Source organism: Ursus arctos, unplaced genomic scaffold, assembly GCF_023065955.2.
Source record: "Ursus arctos isolate Adak ecotype North America unplaced genomic scaffold, UrsArc2.0 scaffold_22, whole genome shotgun sequence".
NCBI lineage: Eukaryota > Metazoa > Chordata > Mammalia > Carnivora > Ursidae > Ursus > Ursus arctos.
Window position 1 is genome coordinate 60,829,070 of NW_026622897.1, and position 20,223 is coordinate 60,849,292.

Below are 20,223 nucleotides of genomic sequence, written 5' to 3' on the forward strand. Positions count from 1 at the left end.
CCCACCGCACTTCGCAATGGGACATCTGCTCACGAGGAGCCTCGACGGAGAGTTGTAGTTCGTCACCCCGTTGCCCACATTTGCTTTCTGTGAAACCGGGGAGGAGTGCCTGGCCCAGAGCGCGCACGCAGCCCGCGACGGTGTACGTGGTCCCCTGCGCAGGCCCCGCGCTCACACTCACTCCGTCACTATTACGTTTGGCTCTGTCCCAGTGTTCTGTTTTCTTTAGGCCGTGCTTGTGGTGCTGGTGGTGCTGGTGGTGATGGTGGTGGTTTCAATTTGCTATTATCTCCGGCAGTTTGTTGGAAAATAGACATATTGTTTTTAGTTCTGTGAGTGCTTACCCTACATTTTTTCAAATACATCAGTAAGCCTGTTTATCTCCCTTGAGTCAGGCAGAAACGGGGCCGAGGTCTTTGTATATTCCGCAGTTATTTGCGAATTTTGGAGCGCATTGCGTGGCCGCCGCGCTTACGCTACCATTTTGCCATCGTGTCTGCTCAACAGCTCTGAAGAGGCCCTGAGCTCTGGTTTAGGGCCTGCTCCTCTCCGTCCTGGACTTTCCCATCACCCAGAGAGCAGCTGTCGATACGTCTGGCCTTGTCTGTCCTCCATTTTGCTGCCAATTCTGTGTTTCTAAAAGTACATCTGGGCAGGTTACTCTTGGCTGAAAACCCTTTGGTGGCTCCCCGTTGGCTATAGGATAATACTCAAGCTCTTCAGCCCGGTGTGCAGGGTGCCATGCGACCTGGCCCTCCCTTAACTTTCGAGGCCCTCCTCCTGCCACATGGAACCACTGGCCTCCGTGCTACCGTGCGGCTTGGCACCAGCAGCAGTGGTGGCATGTTCTCATATCCCCGTGGCTTTGCTCATGTCATCTTCGTGTCTAGATGCCCTTTGGTAAAAGAGCCCAGCCCGGCCCTGGGGCAGTTGTGGAGTCTCAGTAACTGGTACACTGTCCCCTTCCTTTCTCATCAGCCTATTAAAATCCTGCTCATCCTTCAACGACCAATTCAGATGTCATCTTTTTCACTCTCAGGACAGATTTGTCCTAACCTGGCTCCTCTCCCCCTGCTCCACCGGCTGCCCATCCTCTGTGCCCCCAGCACTCTGTACCGCTGAGCTGGAAGCCCAGCACGTCGGTGCTCCGCGTCTCTCCTGCCAGGAGAGCTCCCCGAGGGCAGAACCGGGCCTGGCGCCTGCCAGAGCCCTGCACGGACCTGTGAGCCCGGGCCGGTCGAGTCCGTCGCCTCCCTCCGCCCGCAAGGGTGCAGCGCCAAGCTCCGAGGCGGTGCACCTTGGGACTGGGTGCCCAATCTGAGTAGATATTCCCTTATCATTCATATCCTGTTCCTTCCAAAACTGATTAGACGTGGCCCACATTCAATACAACCGTTAAATTAGAAACAGAACATTCAAGACTCCACCCGGAAGCAGCAAGGTGCCGAAAGAAGGTGCGAACCTTCTTCCTTGGGGGAGCTAGTCTTGCTGAGGGAAGCTTGCACCGCGGTCTCCCAGCTGGGGTCGCGCATGGGAGAGTCTCCTTCGGTCTAAACTCTTGCACTCCCCTCACAAGCCGTGGCCAAGTTCGACAAGTTAAACGGCAACAGGGAGAATTTAAATCCACCCTCGTAGGATTGGGGCAGGTGGCGAGGCGGGCATGTTGGGAGAGATCACCTAGTTCCACAGGCTACATCTGAAAAGCTTAGGCCCTTTCTCAAAAGGTCACCCCGTAGCTCAGTTGTATTCTAACCATGGCCTAGTACAGTCTACCTCATGTGGCTTTCTGGGTGGCTTTTCGATGGAAGCCAAGGGCATACACTTAAACTGTCAACCAGGGAAGCTATCGGAGCAGGAAAACCCACTGCCAGTTCTGAGTTGAGCGTGAACACTTACACGCCCCTTCGAACTCACAGAAGCACCTGAGATCCTTTCCACGCACACCAACACGCCATCCAACGAATGTTCTTGTGCAGACCCAGTCAGCTGCAGGGGCACCTCACACACACACTCCTGCACACTCATGGGTACACGGCACGCAGTCGCACTGGCTCCCACACATCCCATGGGCACACGCACAGCCTCTGCAGGAAGAGACACGGGGAGCTGTCTTACTTCTGCACCTCACTCTGCCTCCAGATTTTGCTCTCTTAGGACAGAACCTAAAGTATCTATTTAATAGATTCAATTACTTTAGGCTCCTGAGACCTTCCAACTTGATTCTGATTGCTTTAAGGTGTCAGATAATTTGGGAATAAATGGGGAAAGCATTCACATTCTTGAAGGGGAGTCTTCCAGGCTCCAGTCCTCACTGAAGTGGTAGCTGCTGACGGCAGTTTGGGGAAGGGTGGTCTGGAGGGTGGGACCAGCCTCTTGTTGCTAAACAGGGCTCTGTCCTCTGGTCCTAAAGGACAGAGGCCCTCAGGGTAGTGCTTTGGCCTCCAAAGCAGGGGCCAGTCCCTTTCTGCTGACCTTCCTGGGAAACCGGCGGGTGGAACCCAGGCCCATGCCAAGTGTCCCAGCAGGCAAGGAAACAGCTCTGCTTCCTGCCCCCTGCACCTCACTGTGGGGTGATTTCTTTTGTCTGTTCTCTGTCTGCTGTGACAGTGATAGCTCTTGGAGGTTGATAAATAATCAGAGGTCGCAGCCTTCAGAGAGTGTCGATGCTGTGCCAGACAGAGATGAATCTGTCCTGTCCTGCACTCCAGAAACCCGAAGAAGGAGACCGGGTGTGTGGCATGTGCACAGCATGAACCGTGCTAGGCAGGAAGGAGGCTAAGGGCAAGGGCTGTGGGCCCAGACTGCTGTGTATGAGTCTTAGCTTCACCACTGAACAGCTCTATGACGTCGGGCAAGATCTTTGCCTTCTCTGTGCCCCAGTTTCTTCTGCTGTGAAATGGGTATGATAATAGCATCCACTTCCTAGGATGGCTGTGAGCATGAAATGAGTTACCGTGTAGAGAGCACCTGGGGCTCAGCAAATGCTCCAAACATGTTGGTTATTGTTTTTATAGTTAATGGGGAAGGCCAGGCCGGGCAGAAAGGCTGGGAGAGTCCTCGGCTGGGGAGTCCTGGCTGTGGACCTAGGGCAGCAGGATGGGGCCCTCCCTCAGCCCAGCTGCTGCTCCGCACTCTGTCCCTCCCAGTGATGCAATCATGATGGTCTATTCCGCACCACAGGGTCCCCACATGGACCCGCACGGTTGCGGGGTGTGCGCGCTGCTGAAGCCAGCGAGCACGTGAGGACACCCACACGGAGTGTGGAGACTGTGTCCCTCAGCAGACCTCGCCCCGTCACCTGTTCTCTCCCCCGGGCTGGGGATTCACGGCCCTTCGCCTCATCATCCCATGGCTTGTGCTTTAAAGTTGGCGTGAGTCACAGCCAAGACCCTGTCAGCATGCAGAGACTTTAAGATGACTTTTTTTTTTTTTAAAGATTTTATTTATTTATTCGACAGAGATAGAGACAGCCAGCGAGAGAGGGAACACAAGCAGGGGGAGTGGGAGAGGAAGAAGCAGGCTCCCAGCGGAGGAGCCTGATGTGGGGTTCGATCCCATAACGCCGGGATCACGCCCTGAGCCGAAGGCAGATGCTTAACCGCTGTGCCACCCAGGCGCCCCTAAGATGACTTTTAAAAGAAGTTTTTGCCTCCTTTTAAGTGTGGCCCCTAGAAGGAGCTTTGGAGGATGGAGACCCTGGTTCCACTAGAGCTCCGACGCTTTGTAGCTTTACGTCCTCGGGCATCCTTGCGTCACTGAGGCTTTGTTCCCTGGAAATAGGAATACAATACTTGCCTCTCAAGGCTGTTGTGGAGCTTAAATAATACACATTTATAAGGGCTGGGAATGCAATACACAGCATATGTTACTCTTCTCTCGACTGCTACAGCTTAGAGGAGAGACCCAGGGCTCTAGCCGCTCCCTTACTAAAAAACAAAGGTTCCCCTGGGGTCTGTGGGGACGCAGGGGAGGGGGGAGTGGAAGGGGCAGCGAGGGGAAGGCCAGCATCCAGGCTTCGGACCTGCAGGTTCCTGAGACCTCTTTGGTTCTGTTCGGGCCTCAGCCCCTTCCCGCAAGGAAGGATCGCACCCCCTCTGCTCCTCCCACCCCCCCATCTGAGCGGCGGTTCCCATCCTTTAGTGGAGATAGGCAAGCCAGGCCGGCAGGTAGGAGTTCGAAATATCCCCGCTTCACAGAGAAAGAAACTGAGGTTCGGAGGTCTGGGAGCCCGCCCAGCGGCAGCGGCCTCAGCCCAGGGTGGGCGCGGTCACGTGTGCGGCGCGGGAGCCCCCGGGGCTTCGGGGAAGGCGCGGGGGCGTTGCGAGCGCCGGCCGGGGGTGGGGTCTCCGCCCGGGGCGGGGCGAGGGGGCGGGGGCGGGCCGCCACGCAGCGCTCCGGCCCCTCGGCGCGGGCCCGAGCCCCTCCAGCGGCTCCCGGCGGTGCGGGCCGGCCTCTCCCGCCTCCACGCGCGCGCACGCCCGCCGCGGCCCCGCGCGCTCCGCCGCTTCGCCCATCGCGCCGCGCAGACAGCCGCTCGCCGAGCCCGCGGCCGGGGCCCTGGCGTGCAGCGCGGGCCTCGGCGGGGCCCAGCGCCCCGGCCCGGGAGGATGCGGCCCGGGGCGGCCCGGGAGCTGAGCAGGGCCCCCGCGCCGTCCCCCACGGGCCCCGGCTTCCAGAGCCGCAGCCGCCGCCCCGCCCCCGGGAGACATGACTTCCAAGCCGCATTCCGACTGGATTCCCTACAGGTACGCGGGCGCCGGTCCCACCTCCCCTTCAGCTCGGGGGCGCGGGCTCGGCCCACTACCCTGCAGCGCTCAGGGCGAGCGGCGCCCAGCACCCCGACCCGGGGCGCGGGGCCCCTGTACCCATCCCATCCCACACTGCGGGCGCGGGCTGGAGGCGCGGGGCCTTCCTACCCCAACTTTGGGCCCCGGGCGGACTGAATTGGCCTGCCCTGCTCCATCTCTTGTCCGCCGGGGTTGCTGGAAGGGGCCGGTGCTCTGGGCCTGTGCGGGGCCGTGCTGGGTCGGGCAGCGCCATGTGGCCGCCCGGGGAGGGAGCGCACTGCTCTGAGCCCCCTCCTAGGCCCAGCACACCGGGTCACACGCCGGTAGACCTGTGGACAGACAGCCGTACAGCTACAGGCATGCACCCCCCGTGGGTGCATCGGGCCAGAGACGCTCCTGCTGGTCTGTTCACACACGCAGAGCATGAATTCCTGGAGACAGTTATTGTGAACCAAGAGCACAGGCCGCTCATACACACATGCACCCCGTACGTCTCCACACACGCTGAGTCTTGGTCTCGCACAGGTGTACTCCTACTCTCTGTGCCCATACACATCCTGTATTTGGACAATGCCTGACACCTGCTACCCGCTCACAGGTACTACTGGTATCTATCAGAGACTCGGAAATCCACTCGCGAACAGGTCTATACCTGGACACCCACCAACTCACAATACATAGACTGCCTTTACGTTCATACGAGCACTCACGAAAGCAGGGCTGCCCAGTGTCGCCAGACTCTGTGGTCTGTCCCAAGGATAGATGGGCTTTGCCAGTTGCCTGGTGGTTGGGGTGGGGGAGGGGTGTTGGGTGGTTCTCACACAGGTGCAGGCCTTTCCCCCATCCACTCTTCATTCTCTCCATTACCCCTGGAATAGAGCTCATCGTCATGGCAGCGCCAGATCCTTGGCCACCTATTGGCTCCTGGTTGCCATGGGCTACGGGGCTGTCTCTAGGCCTCCCAGAGAGGCCTGTGTGTAAGATGGGTGCTGGACTGCCCAGGGCCACTATGTTATTGCCCGCCTGGGTGCTCATGCCTGCGGGTTGGAGGAGCAGACCCTCAGGACCTGCCCTGTAACACGGCCAGCTCTTGGGAAGGGACCTGATTCTAGTCACCGACAAAATACTTCTGACAGCTCTTCTAGGAGTCTGTCCAGACAGCATCCAAAATGGAAACCGGCTGAAACAGCCTGAGGCTTGTTAAAAGCAGATCCTTCAGCAAACAAGCACCTGCCACTGACCTGGGGATCCAGGGTTGCTCTCGAGAACTGTTGTCTCTAAGCTGTTTTGGGGGCTTTAGGGCTTCCCAAGTTAGAATTTGTGGGTGCCCCTCCCACCAACATACGCACGTGCGCACACACGAGTCACCCATAGGGTTTCCTGCAGACATAATGCAGTCACACCTCAGCGTCTCCCACAGATCAGGGAGACACCCCCAGCGGGAGACTGGGGCTTTGCTGACTCCAGAGCTGCTGCCCTGCACCAGGCACCCAGGCTAGGGGCACGGGTAGTTTCTGGAGCATCCTGGCTTGACACGTCTGTGCTGAGGACCTCCTAGAAGACCGTGCAGCCCCATGGAATACCATTAACCTTTTCCAGCCACCCAGCAGAGGTGCCTGGGTAGCACCTGCGGGCTGCGTGGCCTCTAATGCTGTGGAAGTACGAGTATGGGGAGGCACGTGGCAGGGTGGTGGGCACAAACTTAGGAGGGCAGGAAGGGACAGGACTTGTGGCCGTAGATACAAAGGCGTGTTTAGGATCTGGCACATGGGGGCCCAGCCCAGATCAAGGTTGAAGGAAGCCTCTCCCAGGAGCCAAGGACCAGAAGAATATGTCGAGTAAGTGCATGAGTCTTAGAGAAGGCCGCTCCTTTCTGGCCGCACACGCCATCTGGAGCACAGAGCCCTATCACCCTGGAAGCCTGTCCCTAGCAGCTTGGCACTCCTGCGGCCCTCCCTGCTTGCGGTCCCACTGCTCTGTAACCCTGCCGTCTGGCTCTGTGGCAGGGACGGTGGGTCTCGAGCTGGGGGCAGGCTATAGTCAGAAGTTGCCAGAATCTCTCCTGCCTTCGGGGGGTCTTTCTGAGCGTGCCCTGAGCCTGGGAAAACCCTGGACTTCGGGTGTAGACTTCTAGAACGGGGAGACCTGGGCTAAGAGGAGATGCAAATTGCCTCTCGCATTAACTGGGCTGCTGATTGCAGTTAAAGCCACATGCCTGCGTGATCGCAGAAAACTGGGGCAGAAGACAGGCAAGGCCGCTTTCTTGCCGACGAGGGGGATGGGCACACGAGCACGTGCTTCGGTATGAGGTTTCCCCAGTGTCACAGCATGTCAGACCTGGAATGCGTCCTTCCGTGTGGGGGAGAGAGGTCGGTCGATTTCTTGTTAGCTGTCCTGGTGGGGGTTTTACTCCCTCTGTGATGGCCGCACCTGCCTTCCCTAGGCCTGGCTCATTTTCTCTGAAGCAACTGCCAGTTGGCGATAATCTTCTTACGGGTAATTGTGGCTCAGTTTATAATGATCATGGATTAATCTCACATTCTGACTCAGAAGGGAGCCATTTAGTTTATAAAGTTGAACAACTGGAATCATGTTTTGTCTTTTGATTTTTTTCTATTACTAGTACTAATAATTTTCACGTCTGCCATTTTGTCTTCATCTGTGTTCTTCTTGAGTATTAAATGCCCCTCCTCCCTGGCTTCACAACCTTTTATGAGTTGCAGGTGAAGCATTAAGAGCGCGGGAGCGAGGCGGGCCCTGTCCTCAGTGCTCTCTCTGCCTGTCTCCTCCCACCCGGCCCCGAGCTCCTGGAGAGCAGGGACCCCATCTGGTCCTGGGCTGCGCGCCTGGCGTGCCCAGCAGAGACAAGAGGCGCTCTACTTTGAATCAAAGAGGCATCTCCAGATAGCTTTTTGGACTTTCTGGCTTTCGTGGCCGCACACCCGGTTCTCCGCACACCCGAGGCGTGTAGCAGCCTCCCCTCGGAGAGGAACACTGCTGGAGAAGCGTGCCCGTCGAGCCGCAAGGGCCCTTACAGGCTCTCGGGTCCTTTGTGCGAATGCTCCCTTCTGTCGCGTGACTGTGACCGTTAGAAAGCTCTTCTTGGGGTGAGCCTGGGCGTGCCTCTGGGTTTTCCCTCCTCTTGGCTCTTGTGAGGGTCCTCCCACCACTTCCAGACTGCGCTTTCTGGGGAGTGGGAGCCTGAGCAAGACCAGACTCCCTGGGCTCTGCCTGTGTGGGAAGCCTTGGGGGGCCCTGGATGCCACGGCGGCCGGGACGAGGGACAGCATCTCTGCTCCCCACCCGGCGCCCTGGGGAAGGCTCCCCGCTGCTGCTGAGGGTGGGAGGAGCAGGAAACGGGTGATAGAGAGGACTCCGGGGCGCAGGGACCGCTTGGATGCCCTCAGGTTGGTCTCCGCCCTCCTCCAGCCCCCCAGTGTGGGGCCACCTGCAGCTTCCTGGCCTGTCCTACACCCAGCAGAGGGAAGCTGTCACTTCCTTGCTGGGGGCCCTGCTCCCGTTGTTGACCTTGAGTCCTCCCTGTCGTGGGGGACAGCTTCAGCTACCTGACTCGTCACCTTGAGGCCTATGTCAACAGAACCCCAAAGTCTCATCCGGGCGATGTCAAGCCCTGTGTCCCCCCATTCTGGCTGTGTGGGGACCCACATGTAAGGCATGACCCTCTCCTGTCAGGGTTGCATCGGTCAGACTCTGCGAGCTGTCCAGTGTCTTCTGAAGTCACGCTGTCTCAATGAACAGTTTAGTATCGCTTCGGCTTTGTGTCGCTTGTAAGTCTGCCGAGAGGCCTGCCTTGTCTTCAGGTCATCAGTAGACAGGCTAAGCAAGGGAAGCAGGGTGCTGGAAGCCCCCTCTGGTCAGGGCGTGCCTTACTGTTGCACGGACCTGTCTCCTGGGAGGGGCACGCCAAACACTGCTTTCTCCTGCCCACGAGTGACCGTCACTGGTCCCTGCGGTTCCATGTGGCAGCCCGGCTGAGCTGCCCTCCCGTGGTCCCGGATCGGTCTGGGGGCATGTGCCCTGACTTGCTGGTGGACTGGACTCACTCCTGCTGATCACTGGGTCTTCTGGCTCTTCGGTGAACCGGCCCATGATCTTACCTGGGGCTGTGTAAGACTGACCCATCTACCGACTGTGATTTCTTCCCCCATCTGAGCAGAAGGCTGCGTTTCCGTACTTCCAGCAACTCTCCCATTTCTTTTTTGTTCTTTAGAGCTCACCAGCTGTGGCTCGTGGTCCCCGTTTACATGACTGAGCATCAAAATCACCTATGTTTCTTGCTTTAAGAGAGAAAATGAGGTGAGGGATTGATCCTGGGGTAGCTTCCCCAGCAGTTCTGAATCACCGAGTCAGGGCCAAGTGCGCACAGCAGTTTTAATGACCGGCGAAGCGTTGGAGCCCGTGGCAGGAATGGAGAGGGCCCATCCTGGGAGGCTGGGACTCTGGTGAGCCCTGTGGGCTTCTCCCTCCTGGGGCTGCCTCTGTTCCCACCCGTACTGTTTCCCTGATGTTCCAGGCAGCCACTAGGGGCAGATCTGGGCGTGCTGGGGTGGGGGTGGGGCAGTCTGGCACAGCTACAGGGCTTGCAGCCTGGCCCCCTGGGTAGCCTTTCCTCCTCTGATTCCCTTGGTCCAACGGGGGCAGCTTCCTCTGTGACCGAGTGGAAGGAAAGAGGACGTAAAAGGGGAGGGTGAACTGGGCGTGGAGCACGGGCCTGTGCCTAGGTAGCCTGGCCCCCCGGCTTCTGGTCAGCACTGGTGGGTTAGCCGAGCACGCAGGGTGGAGTCTAAAGAGAGGCAGGAACTCGGCTTCCTAAATGTGTTGTCCACGGCTGGCTTTTCCATCCCATGGGAGAAGTGCCCCTGCTCTCGTTTGTTATCAGGCATGGTTTTCTCTCCAGATCTCTGTTGGGCAGTTCGGGGGAAGCAAGAGCATATGGAGGGGCTGTCTCCCTGAGAGCCGAAGGGGCCACCTTGTTGGCCCTGGGCAGAGTGCGTGGATTGGTGGACACTGCAGACCGGGTTTTCCCGACCCACAGGAGTCAGTGGCCTGTGTGTTCCTGGATGTCCCTGGTCCAGTCCCCAGCAGGAGGTGACCTTGATGAAGGAGCCGCCAGGGTCAGCGGGAGGACCCATCCATCAGTTGCCCTGTCTCCAGTGCGAGTCTCCTGGCGGGGCCGCAGCTGGCAGCCTGGGCTTGGCAGTGATTCCGTAATTGGAGCCCGAATTGTTAAAAAGCCATTACCGTCTCTTCTGTGGTTATCATTTAGTCCTGCCTAGAACAGCGCCCGTCGGGTAGAGGCAAGCCGGGGGGTGTCTCGGGAAAGGAAGGAAGGTGCCCTGGTGGGAGCTGAGGGGCAGGGCTGCCCGGAGGGGGTGGGGGGCCGGGGCCTGCCCAGGAGGGGAGAGGTTTCCTTCCGCTCCCTGGAGACCACCCTTGTTGCCGGGCTTCTCCGCAGCCACGGGGACTTGCGGGGATTTGTCAGCCGTCAGGGACAGATGTGCGCCTCAGACACAGCGCTGTGCTGTCAGGCAGTCCGGGCTTGTCCCCGCCGGGGGCCGTCCCTGCCAGGGACCGTGGTCGGCCTCGGACCTTTGCGGCTTTCCTAGAAACAGGGCCGAAGCAGGAAGCTGCTTTCCCGGCCGCGGAGGTGCGTGGATTGCGGGCCTCCTGGGGGGTCCCGCGCAGCCGGGCTGTCCTCACTGGGGCGCAGGTTGCTTCTCCCAGCAGCGCCCCCCCGGCCTGCACACGCCGGCCCCCGCTGCTCCAGTGTGCCTGGTGGCGAGGGACGTGGGGGCGGCTCTCCAGGCACTTCCAGGCTCTGGGCGGTTCTGGACTCTCCTCAGAAGCTTACCCGTTGTTCATCCATCTTTCTGTGAGGGCCCGTGGTGAAGTGCGTGCCACCTGTTGACTGACGCCTGCGCTGCTGCTCCCCATCAGGGGGTGGGGCTGGGCTGGAGCAGGAGGAGAGCAGCCTCCTCCCCGGGCGTGACCTGTGGCGAGTCCATGGCAGTGAGACAGCAGCCTGGGCTAGGAATGTGCCCCCCTCCCCGGCATGGAGAGGGACACTAGACGCCCTGGGCGGCAAGGCCACCGTGGCTGGGGCCGCCTTTGTCCGTCGAGCTGCCGCTGTGACCCGGCGGTTCTGGAGGTGGCTTTGCTCATGTCAGCTTAACTCGCAGGCAGGCGGGTGTCCCCTTTTCTGAACGACCCTAGATGTTTGCGTCAGCACCATGGAAGGCGTCTCACCAAGCTCAGCACGGGGATGACCTGGCTGCCCCTGGCCCTGCCCTGCGAAAGGGCAGGGAACTCACGTCATCCCAGGGAGCCATGGAGCTGCCTCCTGCCAGCAGGGAGCGGAGCCGCCAGTCTTGTGGAGGTGACGTGGGCTCCTGGGCCTGGCCGCTAGCGAACGACTGAGATGACAGGCTGCCCCGCGTGGACCCAGGCACAGAGCTCGGCAAGCAGAGCACAGCTGCATTTCAGCCGGCGTCCGGAGGGCCGTTTCTAGCCCTGTCCTGCAGTTTTAAAGGGATCTCGTTGCTTGTGCAGCAGAGCCCGGTGGGCGGTGGTGATTGTGGACCGAGCCTTTGAAGTCTGTGGGAGCAGACGCTTTGCCTCAGTGCTCCTCAGTGAGGCCCGACGTAAGGTGGAGAGACCCTAGGCATCTTACCCCAATAAATGCGGCCTCCCCTCAGAACTCCAGCCTGTGGGGCCTGCTTCCTCCGAGGGGCACTGTCCCAGCCAGCTTGAAGTTTCAGGAGCCGGGTCGCTGTCGTCTGGTCCTGGCAGTGCCCTCAGGGAGTCCCACATGCAGCTGTGGGCGATTTGAGGTGGACTGAGGCCTTGACTTCGAAGCCCGTCTGTTTAGTAGTGTTTTCTCTTGTGCTCTGGCAGCCAAGGCTTTTGGAGAATAAGGCTGTGAACAGACTCAGGTCACGGTTGGGGCTCGTCTTCAGTGCAGAGCAGCCCGTGTTGTCAGGACAGGCCTTCAAGTGAGGAGGACCGCTGCCAGTTAAAAACAGGCAGTTGTCCTAGGCTGTGGCCAGGGAGGTGGGTGGGTAGAGCTAGAGGTGGCCCGTGGGCTGTGGACTCCACGGCCTTCCCGCCGCGCTCGGCTGGCTCCCCCAGCACACGGACACACAGGCAGTTTGGATGAGCCGAGGGGACATTGCAGGTGGGTGACTGTTCAGCTAGAAAGTGCTTCTGTCGCCAGGAGGCGGCGGCACCGGCTGCGGCTTGCCTTCGGGGTGACTTGCTCCTTCACGCGTGCCGTGCTCGCCCGCACACAAGCACACCCACCTCTTACACAGGCGTTCGTGAGTGTGCGCGTCTGCAGGTGTGTGCTCACACGTGTAGACGCGCTCTTGTATTTGGACACGTCCCGGAGTGCGCACACGCACGGCATACACACAGAGCTTTACGTGCAGAGCTGATGCACGCAGGTACGCCTGTGCGGGTCCCCGCTCGAGGTCTGGTGCTGGGCGGGCTCCAGCGGCACTGGGCCAGGGTCATCTGGGGCTTCCAGGGCTCCGATCCTCAGCCTCCAGCCCTACCCCCTAACCTTGGCTTTCATAGAATTTGCGGCTACGTCTCGTGAATGTGTCTTGGACTAGAAGGAAGGCTGAGTGGTTAGAGCTCCCTAATTATGCTTGTCTTCCTGGGAGGCGGGTCCAGTCTACGCGAGACAACACTGCCCGTTCCAAGACCTTAGGGACTCAAGGATTTGATGCCATGGTGCCCCATGCACCGTGCTGGCTGGTTGCTGGGCTGTGCACTGATGCGCTGTGTCTGCCTGCAGACATCCCCCCAGCCCTAGCCCTGCCTTCAGGGACCGGTTGATCTTTTATGAGGGGGACCCTCAGCCTTCTTTAAGAGGGGAAGCGGGGTGGGCGGTGTTAGCACCTCTGGTCTGCCACCTCTCGGAGAGCCAGGAGTTTGAATAGAAGAGGAAAGAGTCCGTCTCAAAGGATCGAGCCTCCTCTAGGAAGGACAGAAAGGCGGGAGGAGCTGGTGAGGTGCGAGAGGGACCTGGAGCCCAGCCTCGGGCCCGGCTTGCACCTGATGCCTCTGGACAGATTCCCCTGGATCTCAGGCATGTCCCTGCTCATGGGCCCAGAGGGAAAGTCTCCTCCTGTACTTACTGGGGCCAGGCTGACTAGGAATTCCTTCGTCAGCAGGGACTCCAGCAGGAGAAAGCTCCTAAAGTGGCAGAATTACAGCTCCCAGCTTTTCATCTGGAGCCAGTTTCCAGATAGTAGCTCCACCCTTCCTCACTCTCCTGTGTTCCCGGAGTCATGACGGGAGGGGTTTAAAGAACCCAGATGTGCGGGGTGGGTGGGCGCTGGGCTGTGGGCGCCATCGTGGCGGCCGGCGGGCCGGCCCTGAGTGCCCTGTCTCCCTCTGCAGTGTCTTAGATGATGAGGGCAGCAACCTGAGGCAGCAGAAGCTGGACCGGCAGGTGAGCGGGGCTGGGCCGGGTGGACGGGCAGTCAGCACTTACCAGCCTGCATGGAGAGGGAGAATTGTCTCCCTTCCTGGGGAGGGAGGACCTGGCTGGTGGGGACGAGGCTCTCACGGAAGAGAGGCGAGCCTTCTCTTGACCAGCTCAGCACGAGCGCCGCCCCAGAGCCCGGGGCTCTTGCCGGGCAGGCAGCAGGTGCCCGCAGTCGGAGCACTGGGCATCCATGCCGCGGTCCTGCTGGGGCGGCTACCTGGGCTGACTTGTGCCTCCTTTTCCTGGACCCTGGGTCTCAAAGGGCCAGAGGCAAGACGCCTTGGCCCAGAGCGGGCTGTGGACCCCCTGGCAACCTCGAGACCCGAGCTCTAGCCATCGGGGCCTTCTCTCTGGGCCCAGTGGGGAGCCTGACCTCCGGGTGGACACGCCGGGCCGCGCTCTCGGGGCCGCCGACTCCTGAGCCTGTCCGGTGTGTCCGCAGCGGGCCCTGCTGGAGCAGAAGCAGAAGAAGAAGCGTCAGGAGCCCCTGATGGTGCAGGCGAACGCGGACGGGCGGCCGCGGAGCCGGCGGGCCCGGCAGTCGGAGGAGCAAGCGCCCCTGGTGGAGTCCTACGTCAGCAGCAGCGGCAGCACCGGCTACCAAGGTAGGGCCGCGAGGGCCGCGTCGCGTCGGGGGCTAAGGCCCCGGTGGAGGGAGGCCGCTGGCCTGTACCGGGGCGTCCCGAGGCTGCCGGGCTGTCGCAGTCGTGCCGGCAGCTGCGTCCTGAGCGCGGACTGTGTGCCCGGCTCCCGCCCCAGTCGGAAGATCGTTTCTGGTCACGCCACCCTAGGGCGCCTGCTCCCTCGTGACCTGGAGCAAGTCACTTACCCTCTCTGGGCCTGTTTTCTGCCCTCGTAAAGTTGAGGAACATTCTGTGCCTTGGGGCTTCGCAAATTGCGGCTTTAGCTGCCTCCTGCTCTGCCCTCTGCTGGCTCCTGGTGTTAAGTACACGGGCTCGTTTCCAGCCCGCGAGAGGGGACTTGGACATCGGTGAGAACGGATTCTCCCAGCAGACGACAGCGTTTCACGTTTATGTCGTACATTCGTTTCCTAAATATCGACTGAGGACTTACTTTGTGTCAGGCTCTGGATTCGAGGCCGAGGGTTCCGGGGAAGCACAAAACAGGTGTGCTGTCTGTTTGTTCCCGGACCTGGAGGTCTAGGAAGGGAGAGAGTTAAGCACAGAATCACGGGTGTGCTTCGTGGAGAGAAACCAGGCTCTGTGAGTGAATGGCGGAGAGACTGCGCCCAGACGAGGGCTAGGGAAGCCTTCCCGGAGGAGGTGACTGCCGGTTGAGTGGGAGTTTAGTTGGGGTCAGGGGGCCAGCGTCCACAGTGAGGACAGTGCAGACAGTGGGACAACTAGAGCAAAGCCCCTGTGGCAGGAGGGAGGACGCTGTGCACAAGGCACTGAAAGGGCCTGGTGGGGCTGGGACTTGGGGTGCCTGGGAGATGAGGGGGTGTGCCATGAAGGCCAAGGCCAAGCGGAAGGGGGCTGGAGGGGCCAGCCTTGCAGGAGAAGGTTGGTCTTCATGTTATGAGCAATGGGAAGTCACTCAGGCCTTGAGCAGGTTGGGGTTCTGTGTGCAGACCGTGGAGGCCCCCCCGCTGTGAGCCCCGTGAGACCTCTCCGTGGGTGCGCGCAGCTCCTTGTAGCCGGAGCGTCTCTCCTGCGCGGGGTACTCCGGCCTGCCAGGCTCCCGTGGGCTCGTCCCGTGCAGGCCGATGCAGGCTCCCTGGAGTGCTTGCCCTGCGAGTTCTGGGCTCTTCTAGGAAATGCAGCCTTTTCCATCTTCAGACCTTGAGTGACCCACGTTCTCCCAGATGCTCTCCCTGCCCCTGCCCAGACCTTTGACTACAGTGCTTCCTGTGGACTTCATGACCCTGGGCTGGGGCACCCTTCCTTCCAGCTTGGCCTGCCCCGGCCCCTTTGTCTCGTAGAGATGCACGGTACAGAGGCCCTGGTAGGGCTTGGGTGGTGGTGGGGCCCCGGGAAGTGTGCTGAGAAGTGAGTTCCACTTAGAGCTCTGGTCTCACCTAGGGCCCATGTTCCTCTCTCTCTCTCTCCCTCTCCCCCTCTCCCCCCGACTCTCTCCTGAGCAGTTCAAGAGGCCGACTCACTCTCCAGTGCGCAGCTGGGAGCTGCCCGCCCAACAGCACCAGCCTCAGCCAAGAGAACCAAGGCAGCAGCTGCGGCGGGGGGCCAGGGTGGGGCCTCTAGGAAGGAGAAGAAGGGGAAGCACAAAGGTTGGCTTCCTCCCCGACAGCCCTCCTCAGGAGGCCTGGCTCCCACTGGAGGGTTGGGGGGAGGCTTCTCCTCCAGACTTGGAGGTAAGGGGCAGGGTGGGAAGCCTCCGTGAAGGCACAGAAGGGCACTCAGGCCCCCACCCAGCTGGCTCACGGGCTTCCTCTCGCTCATGGGGTCCCTGGGCTGGCCTGTGGGCGTGGGCCAGCTCCCCACACTGCCAGGAAGTGAAGCGCACCTCGCCTGTGTCCAGCCCAGGCGGTCCCCCCCACCCCCCGCACCTGGCTTGAGCACCCTCCATCTCTGTCCTGCCCTGGGCCTCCTGCCGTATCCTGTGTGGTACTCACAGTTGTCATGAGGGCTTTCTCGACTTTCTGCTCTAGTCCTGACTCCGCCCTCTGGGCCCACAGACCAGTCTGTTCTCTCTGTTCCCCTCACTCTAGAAAAGATCCCCAGAGATCAAGGACCATTGTGGTGGCTCCTGCCACGAGTCCTGTCTCTGCCAGCGAGACACCCTGTGTCCCCAACCTGTGTGTGTGGGCAGTGATTCCCAGGCATCTGGGACATGGTTGGACAGTGGTGTGTCAGGGTTCACAGGCTTGTGGAGCCGACTGCAGCATTGGGGGGCAGGGCGACTGCCACCTGTGTGGGCCAGGCCTTCTGTTACTCGGGCACCTGGGGCAGGGTGACGTGGGATGGGAGATCTTCCATGTGGGAAGGGAGTGTATGCCGACCTCCGTCTTTTTCAAGGGGCCCCGTGTGTTTCGAATGCTGTCTGTGAGTTACGGGTGCGTGTGTGTGTTGTGTGTGTGAGCGAGAAGGTCAGCACTGATACCTGGGAGTTGGCCGTGTCTGGGGGTAAGTGGTGGCCTTGGCCATGGTCGTGATCGATCCTTGTTCTCCATCTTGTCTTTTTCACTGTGCAGTTGGTTTTGTAGATGGCTGTCTTCTGTCTAGGGGTGGGAGGCATTTCAGACCAACCCTCGGCAACTGATTTGGGGGAACTGCAGAAGAAACGAAGCCCATGTCCCTTTGTAGCTTGTGATCATTAAGGCGCTGGCAGCAGTCATTAGTGTTTTTTAAGAATCAGGTTTGCAGAGGGTTCCCCCGCTCATCCCTCACCCACTTCAAGGACGTCAGAGAATGCAGGCTCCCCCCCCCCCCCCCCCGGGACTCAGGAGTCTCCGTGGCCTGCAGGCACCAGCGGGCCGGCAGCACTGGCAGAAGACAAGTCTGAGGCCCAAGACCCGGTGCGGATCCTGACTGTGGGCCAGTCAGACCACGCTCAGGACGCGGGGGAGACGGCAGCCGGCGGGGGCGCACAGCCCAGTGGGCAGGACCTCCGTGCCACGATGCAGAGGAAGGGTGAGCCCTGTGGGGGTTCAGCGACACCCCCAAAGCTCAGTCCCAGGTTCTCGGATGCACCGTTCTTGGGGAACATGGCCCTGGTGGGGGGCACAGTGCAAGACCAATGAGAAACTTGGGTGTAGGGGCCCCTGATAAGGCCAGGTTCAGGGAAATAAATGTCAACTAGGGAAAGCAAGCAGTCCACAGCCCAGTCCTCTCTCCCCACCTGCATTTCCTGTCCCCAGGGAGGCCCAGGTTTGGAGATAGCTTTCCTTGCCCTTTGGTTCCTTTGAAAAAGGTCCTTTTGAAAATGTTTCCCCTACATCTGCTGAGCTCAGGGAGTGGGGCCAGAATGCCAAGAGGCAGGGCAGATCCTCCCAGAAAACCTGCTGCCCAGAGAGTTTCCCCACCACGAGCCCCGCCCCAGGAGTCCCCGGCACAGGGTAGCAGAAGGAAGCCTGGCAGCGCCACACGTTCCAAGAAATGAGATCAGGGCTGGCTCCTGGAGAAAGGGCCATTGAGGCAGGAGGCTGGGGACAGCATTCCAGGTGGGAAGAAATGTGTAGACAGACGGCCACAGGCAGGCTGAGAGAGGAGTCCGTGGGCCATGCGCATCAGGCTGGGGGAGGAGGGAGCTGGCCTCTCCCCTAGCAGATTCCAGGCCTGTGACAGCTGAGGCCTCCAGTAGACACCAAGGCTCCCAGCAGGGTCAACTCCACTCAGGCCTCGCTGCGCAGATGGGCACTGACTGCTGGAGGTCGGGTCTCATGGGAGGACTGAGCTGAAGCTGGGGGGGGGGGGTTACACCCCAAGGATGGTGACCAGCCCCAGCTCATGCAGACACTCAAGAGAATGTGTCCTTGCGTGTATTTGGCTGTGTGTGTGTGGACGTGTGTGTACACGACTCTGTGTGTACAGGTGACTCGGTGCTTTGGCACGCGTATCCGGCGTGTGTATGTGACCACTCTTCCCTTCCGGTTCCTCTGCCCGGCCCAGGGCTCTCCAGCAGCATGAGCTTTGAGGAGGAAGAGGAGGACGAGGACGAAAACAGCTCCAGCTCCTCCCAGCTCAACAGCAACACCCGCCCCAGCTCCGCCACCAGCAGGAAGTCCGTCCGGGTGAGGCGCCTTCCTGCCCGGGGGATGGGGGGCGGACGGCAGCCCGCGGAGGTCTGGTCATCCAGGTTGAGGGGGGGAATGGGTGTGAAGAAATGGAGAGGTGGCTGTCCTGGGACTGGGCCTAGAAACCGAGCAGGAGCTTTTCCGGCTGGGGCTCTTCTGTCCTCTCCTGCTTCCTCTCCTCTCCAGCCAGGCCAGCAGCGGGGGGCCTGCGTGGGACAGGAGGGCCCTGGGAACCTGCCCACAGCCTCCATCTCCACCCCTGGGGACGGCCGAGGTGGGGGAAGGGCTGAGGAGCTAGCTGCTGACCCCAGGGCCAGGATGGCCGGGCCCACCTCCCAAGGACCCTGTCCCGGTTCCCACCGCCACCAGCACATCAGGGGGCAGCTTTGGGTCCCGGACCGCCACTTGCAGCTGCTCAGGGTCTCTGGCGCTCGGGCTCCCTCTCTCCCCTGTAGGAGGCAGCCTCGGCCCCCAGCCCGACAGCCCCAGAGCCCTCGGCGGATGTCGAGGTCCAGGATCTTGAGGAGTTTGCACTGCGGCCGGCCCCCCAAGGTATCACCATCAAGTGCCGCATCACACGGGACAAGAAGGGCATGGACCGGGGGATGTACCCCACCTACTTCTTGCACCTGGACCGCGAGGACGGGAAGAAGGTGAGGTGGGCCCGAACCTGCAGTTTCAGCGAGGCAGGCTTGAGGTCCTGGGGGCTGGCATGTGACTGGCAGCCTCAGGTCCAGCACTGACCTTTCAGCTCCCCAAAGGGACGGAAGCCTCCGTGCCTGGTCAGCGTACCTCTATGTTTGCTCGTGCATGTGCGCTGGTGTGTACACACACGTGTTCAGGAGCTGAAGCCAGAGGGAGTCGTGTGTGGGGGGGGGCACCTGTGATTGTGTGTGACCAGAGGCTGGCCTGGAACGTGACCTTGCTCCCTTCCCCAAGGTGTTCCTTTTGGCGGGAAGGAAGAGAAAGAAGAGTAAAACCTCCAATTACCTCATCTCTGTGGACCCAACAGACTTGTCTCGAGGAGGGGACAGCTACATCGGGAAACTGCGGTACTAACAATCCCCTAGGAAGCAGGTGGGGGTGGGAGGGAGGGGCAGGGCCAGACTCTGGAGAGGGCATGTCTTGTCCCTGAGGGAGATCTAGGTCAGGGGTCAGGTCCTCTCATAGAATCCTCTCTGTCCGTCAGCTCCAACCATAGACCCGGGTCTGTGCCAGCCTAGAGCCAGACTCGGAGATGGCGCTCACATACCCGACCCTAAGCTGGTCCCGGGTAGGTGGGGCGTAGGCCCAAGAGGGACAGATCGAACCTCAGCAAGTCACTGAAGATGTAGGCCACCACGGAAGACCTGCCTCGGCCCCGTGGTCAGTGCCAGAGGGCAGGGCTGGGAGTGAGCCCGTGCTGTCGGGGGAAGGCTCTGAGCTAGGTCTCGGGGAGTGGTTGCCGAGGAACAGAGTGCCCGATGTGGGGAGCACAGATCAGGTTTCGAGGTGAGGAGCTAATGCTGGAGATGGGGCTGGACCAGCACTCGCAGGCTGTCCGGGAGAGAGGAGGTCGTCTCAGCCACTCTCCGTGGGATGTTGAGTGCCTTCTGCAATCTCGCCAGATGCCATCCGCTTGCTCGCCTCCCGTGAGGGGCGCGCTCCTGTTCCTCCAGGGAAGCCTGTGGAACTCTGACTTACCTCCTGGAATCTCCCTCGCTGAACTAAGATGCCCTTTGATTCTGTTCAGAGCAAGTCCAGGCCTTCTCCCCAAGAAGGACCTTTAGAGATGGGATTCAGGGTGCAGTGCGCTCCCAGGTCTGGCCCTGGCCGAGCCCAGAGTGCTCGGTAGGCTCCTTGTTGGACAGCCCGAGGCCTTCTCCCCAAGAAGGACCTTCAGAGATGGGATTCAGGGTGCAGTGCGCTCCCAGGTCTGGCCCTGGCCGAGCCCAGAGTGCTCGGTAGGCTCCTCGTTGGACAGCCCGAGCGGTCCCTGCCCTGAGGCAGAGGGTGCATGATCCTCTGTTGGTCGCCTGTCCTCCAGGTCCAACCTCATGGGCACTAAGTTCACCGTTTATGACAATGGAGTCAACCCTCAGAAAGCATCATCCTCTACGTTGGAAAGTGGAGCCCTGCGTCAGGAGCTGGCCGCTGTGTGCTACGTGAGTCGTGCGTTCCTGGGTCTCTGGTCTCCAAGTTAGACATGACACTGCGGACTTGCCACC

The 20,223-nt window shown here is 60.6% G+C and overlaps 1 protein-coding gene across 4 annotated transcripts in view; it reads left to right on the forward strand.

Moving 5' to 3' along the window:
- TUB (TUB bipartite transcription factor) overlaps nucleotides 1-20,223 on the forward strand; it is a 60,296-nt gene that overhangs the window by 33,265 nt on the left and 6,808 nt on the right. For 2 of the 4 annotated variants that reach the window (XM_026486219.4, XM_057316636.1), the window contains exons 1-9: nucleotides 4,589-4,745; nucleotides 13,215-13,266; nucleotides 13,745-13,907; nucleotides 15,407-15,550; nucleotides 16,746-16,913; nucleotides 17,892-18,013; nucleotides 18,472-18,669; nucleotides 18,956-19,068; nucleotides 20,043-20,160. In XM_026486219.4, the coding sequence (XP_026342004.1) occupies nucleotides 4,708-4,745; nucleotides 13,215-13,266; nucleotides 13,745-13,907; nucleotides 15,407-15,550; nucleotides 16,746-16,913; nucleotides 17,892-18,013; nucleotides 18,472-18,669; nucleotides 18,956-19,068; nucleotides 20,043-20,160 (1,116 nt within the window). In that variant the 5' untranslated portion in view covers nucleotides 4,589-4,707. Of the gene's footprint in view, nucleotides 1-4,588; nucleotides 4,746-13,214; nucleotides 13,267-13,744; nucleotides 13,908-15,406; nucleotides 15,551-16,745; nucleotides 16,914-17,891; nucleotides 18,014-18,471; nucleotides 18,670-18,955; nucleotides 19,069-20,042; nucleotides 20,161-20,223 lie in introns of those variants that run through there. The other 2 variants (XM_057316635.1, XM_057316637.1) reach the window with 2 other exon arrangements.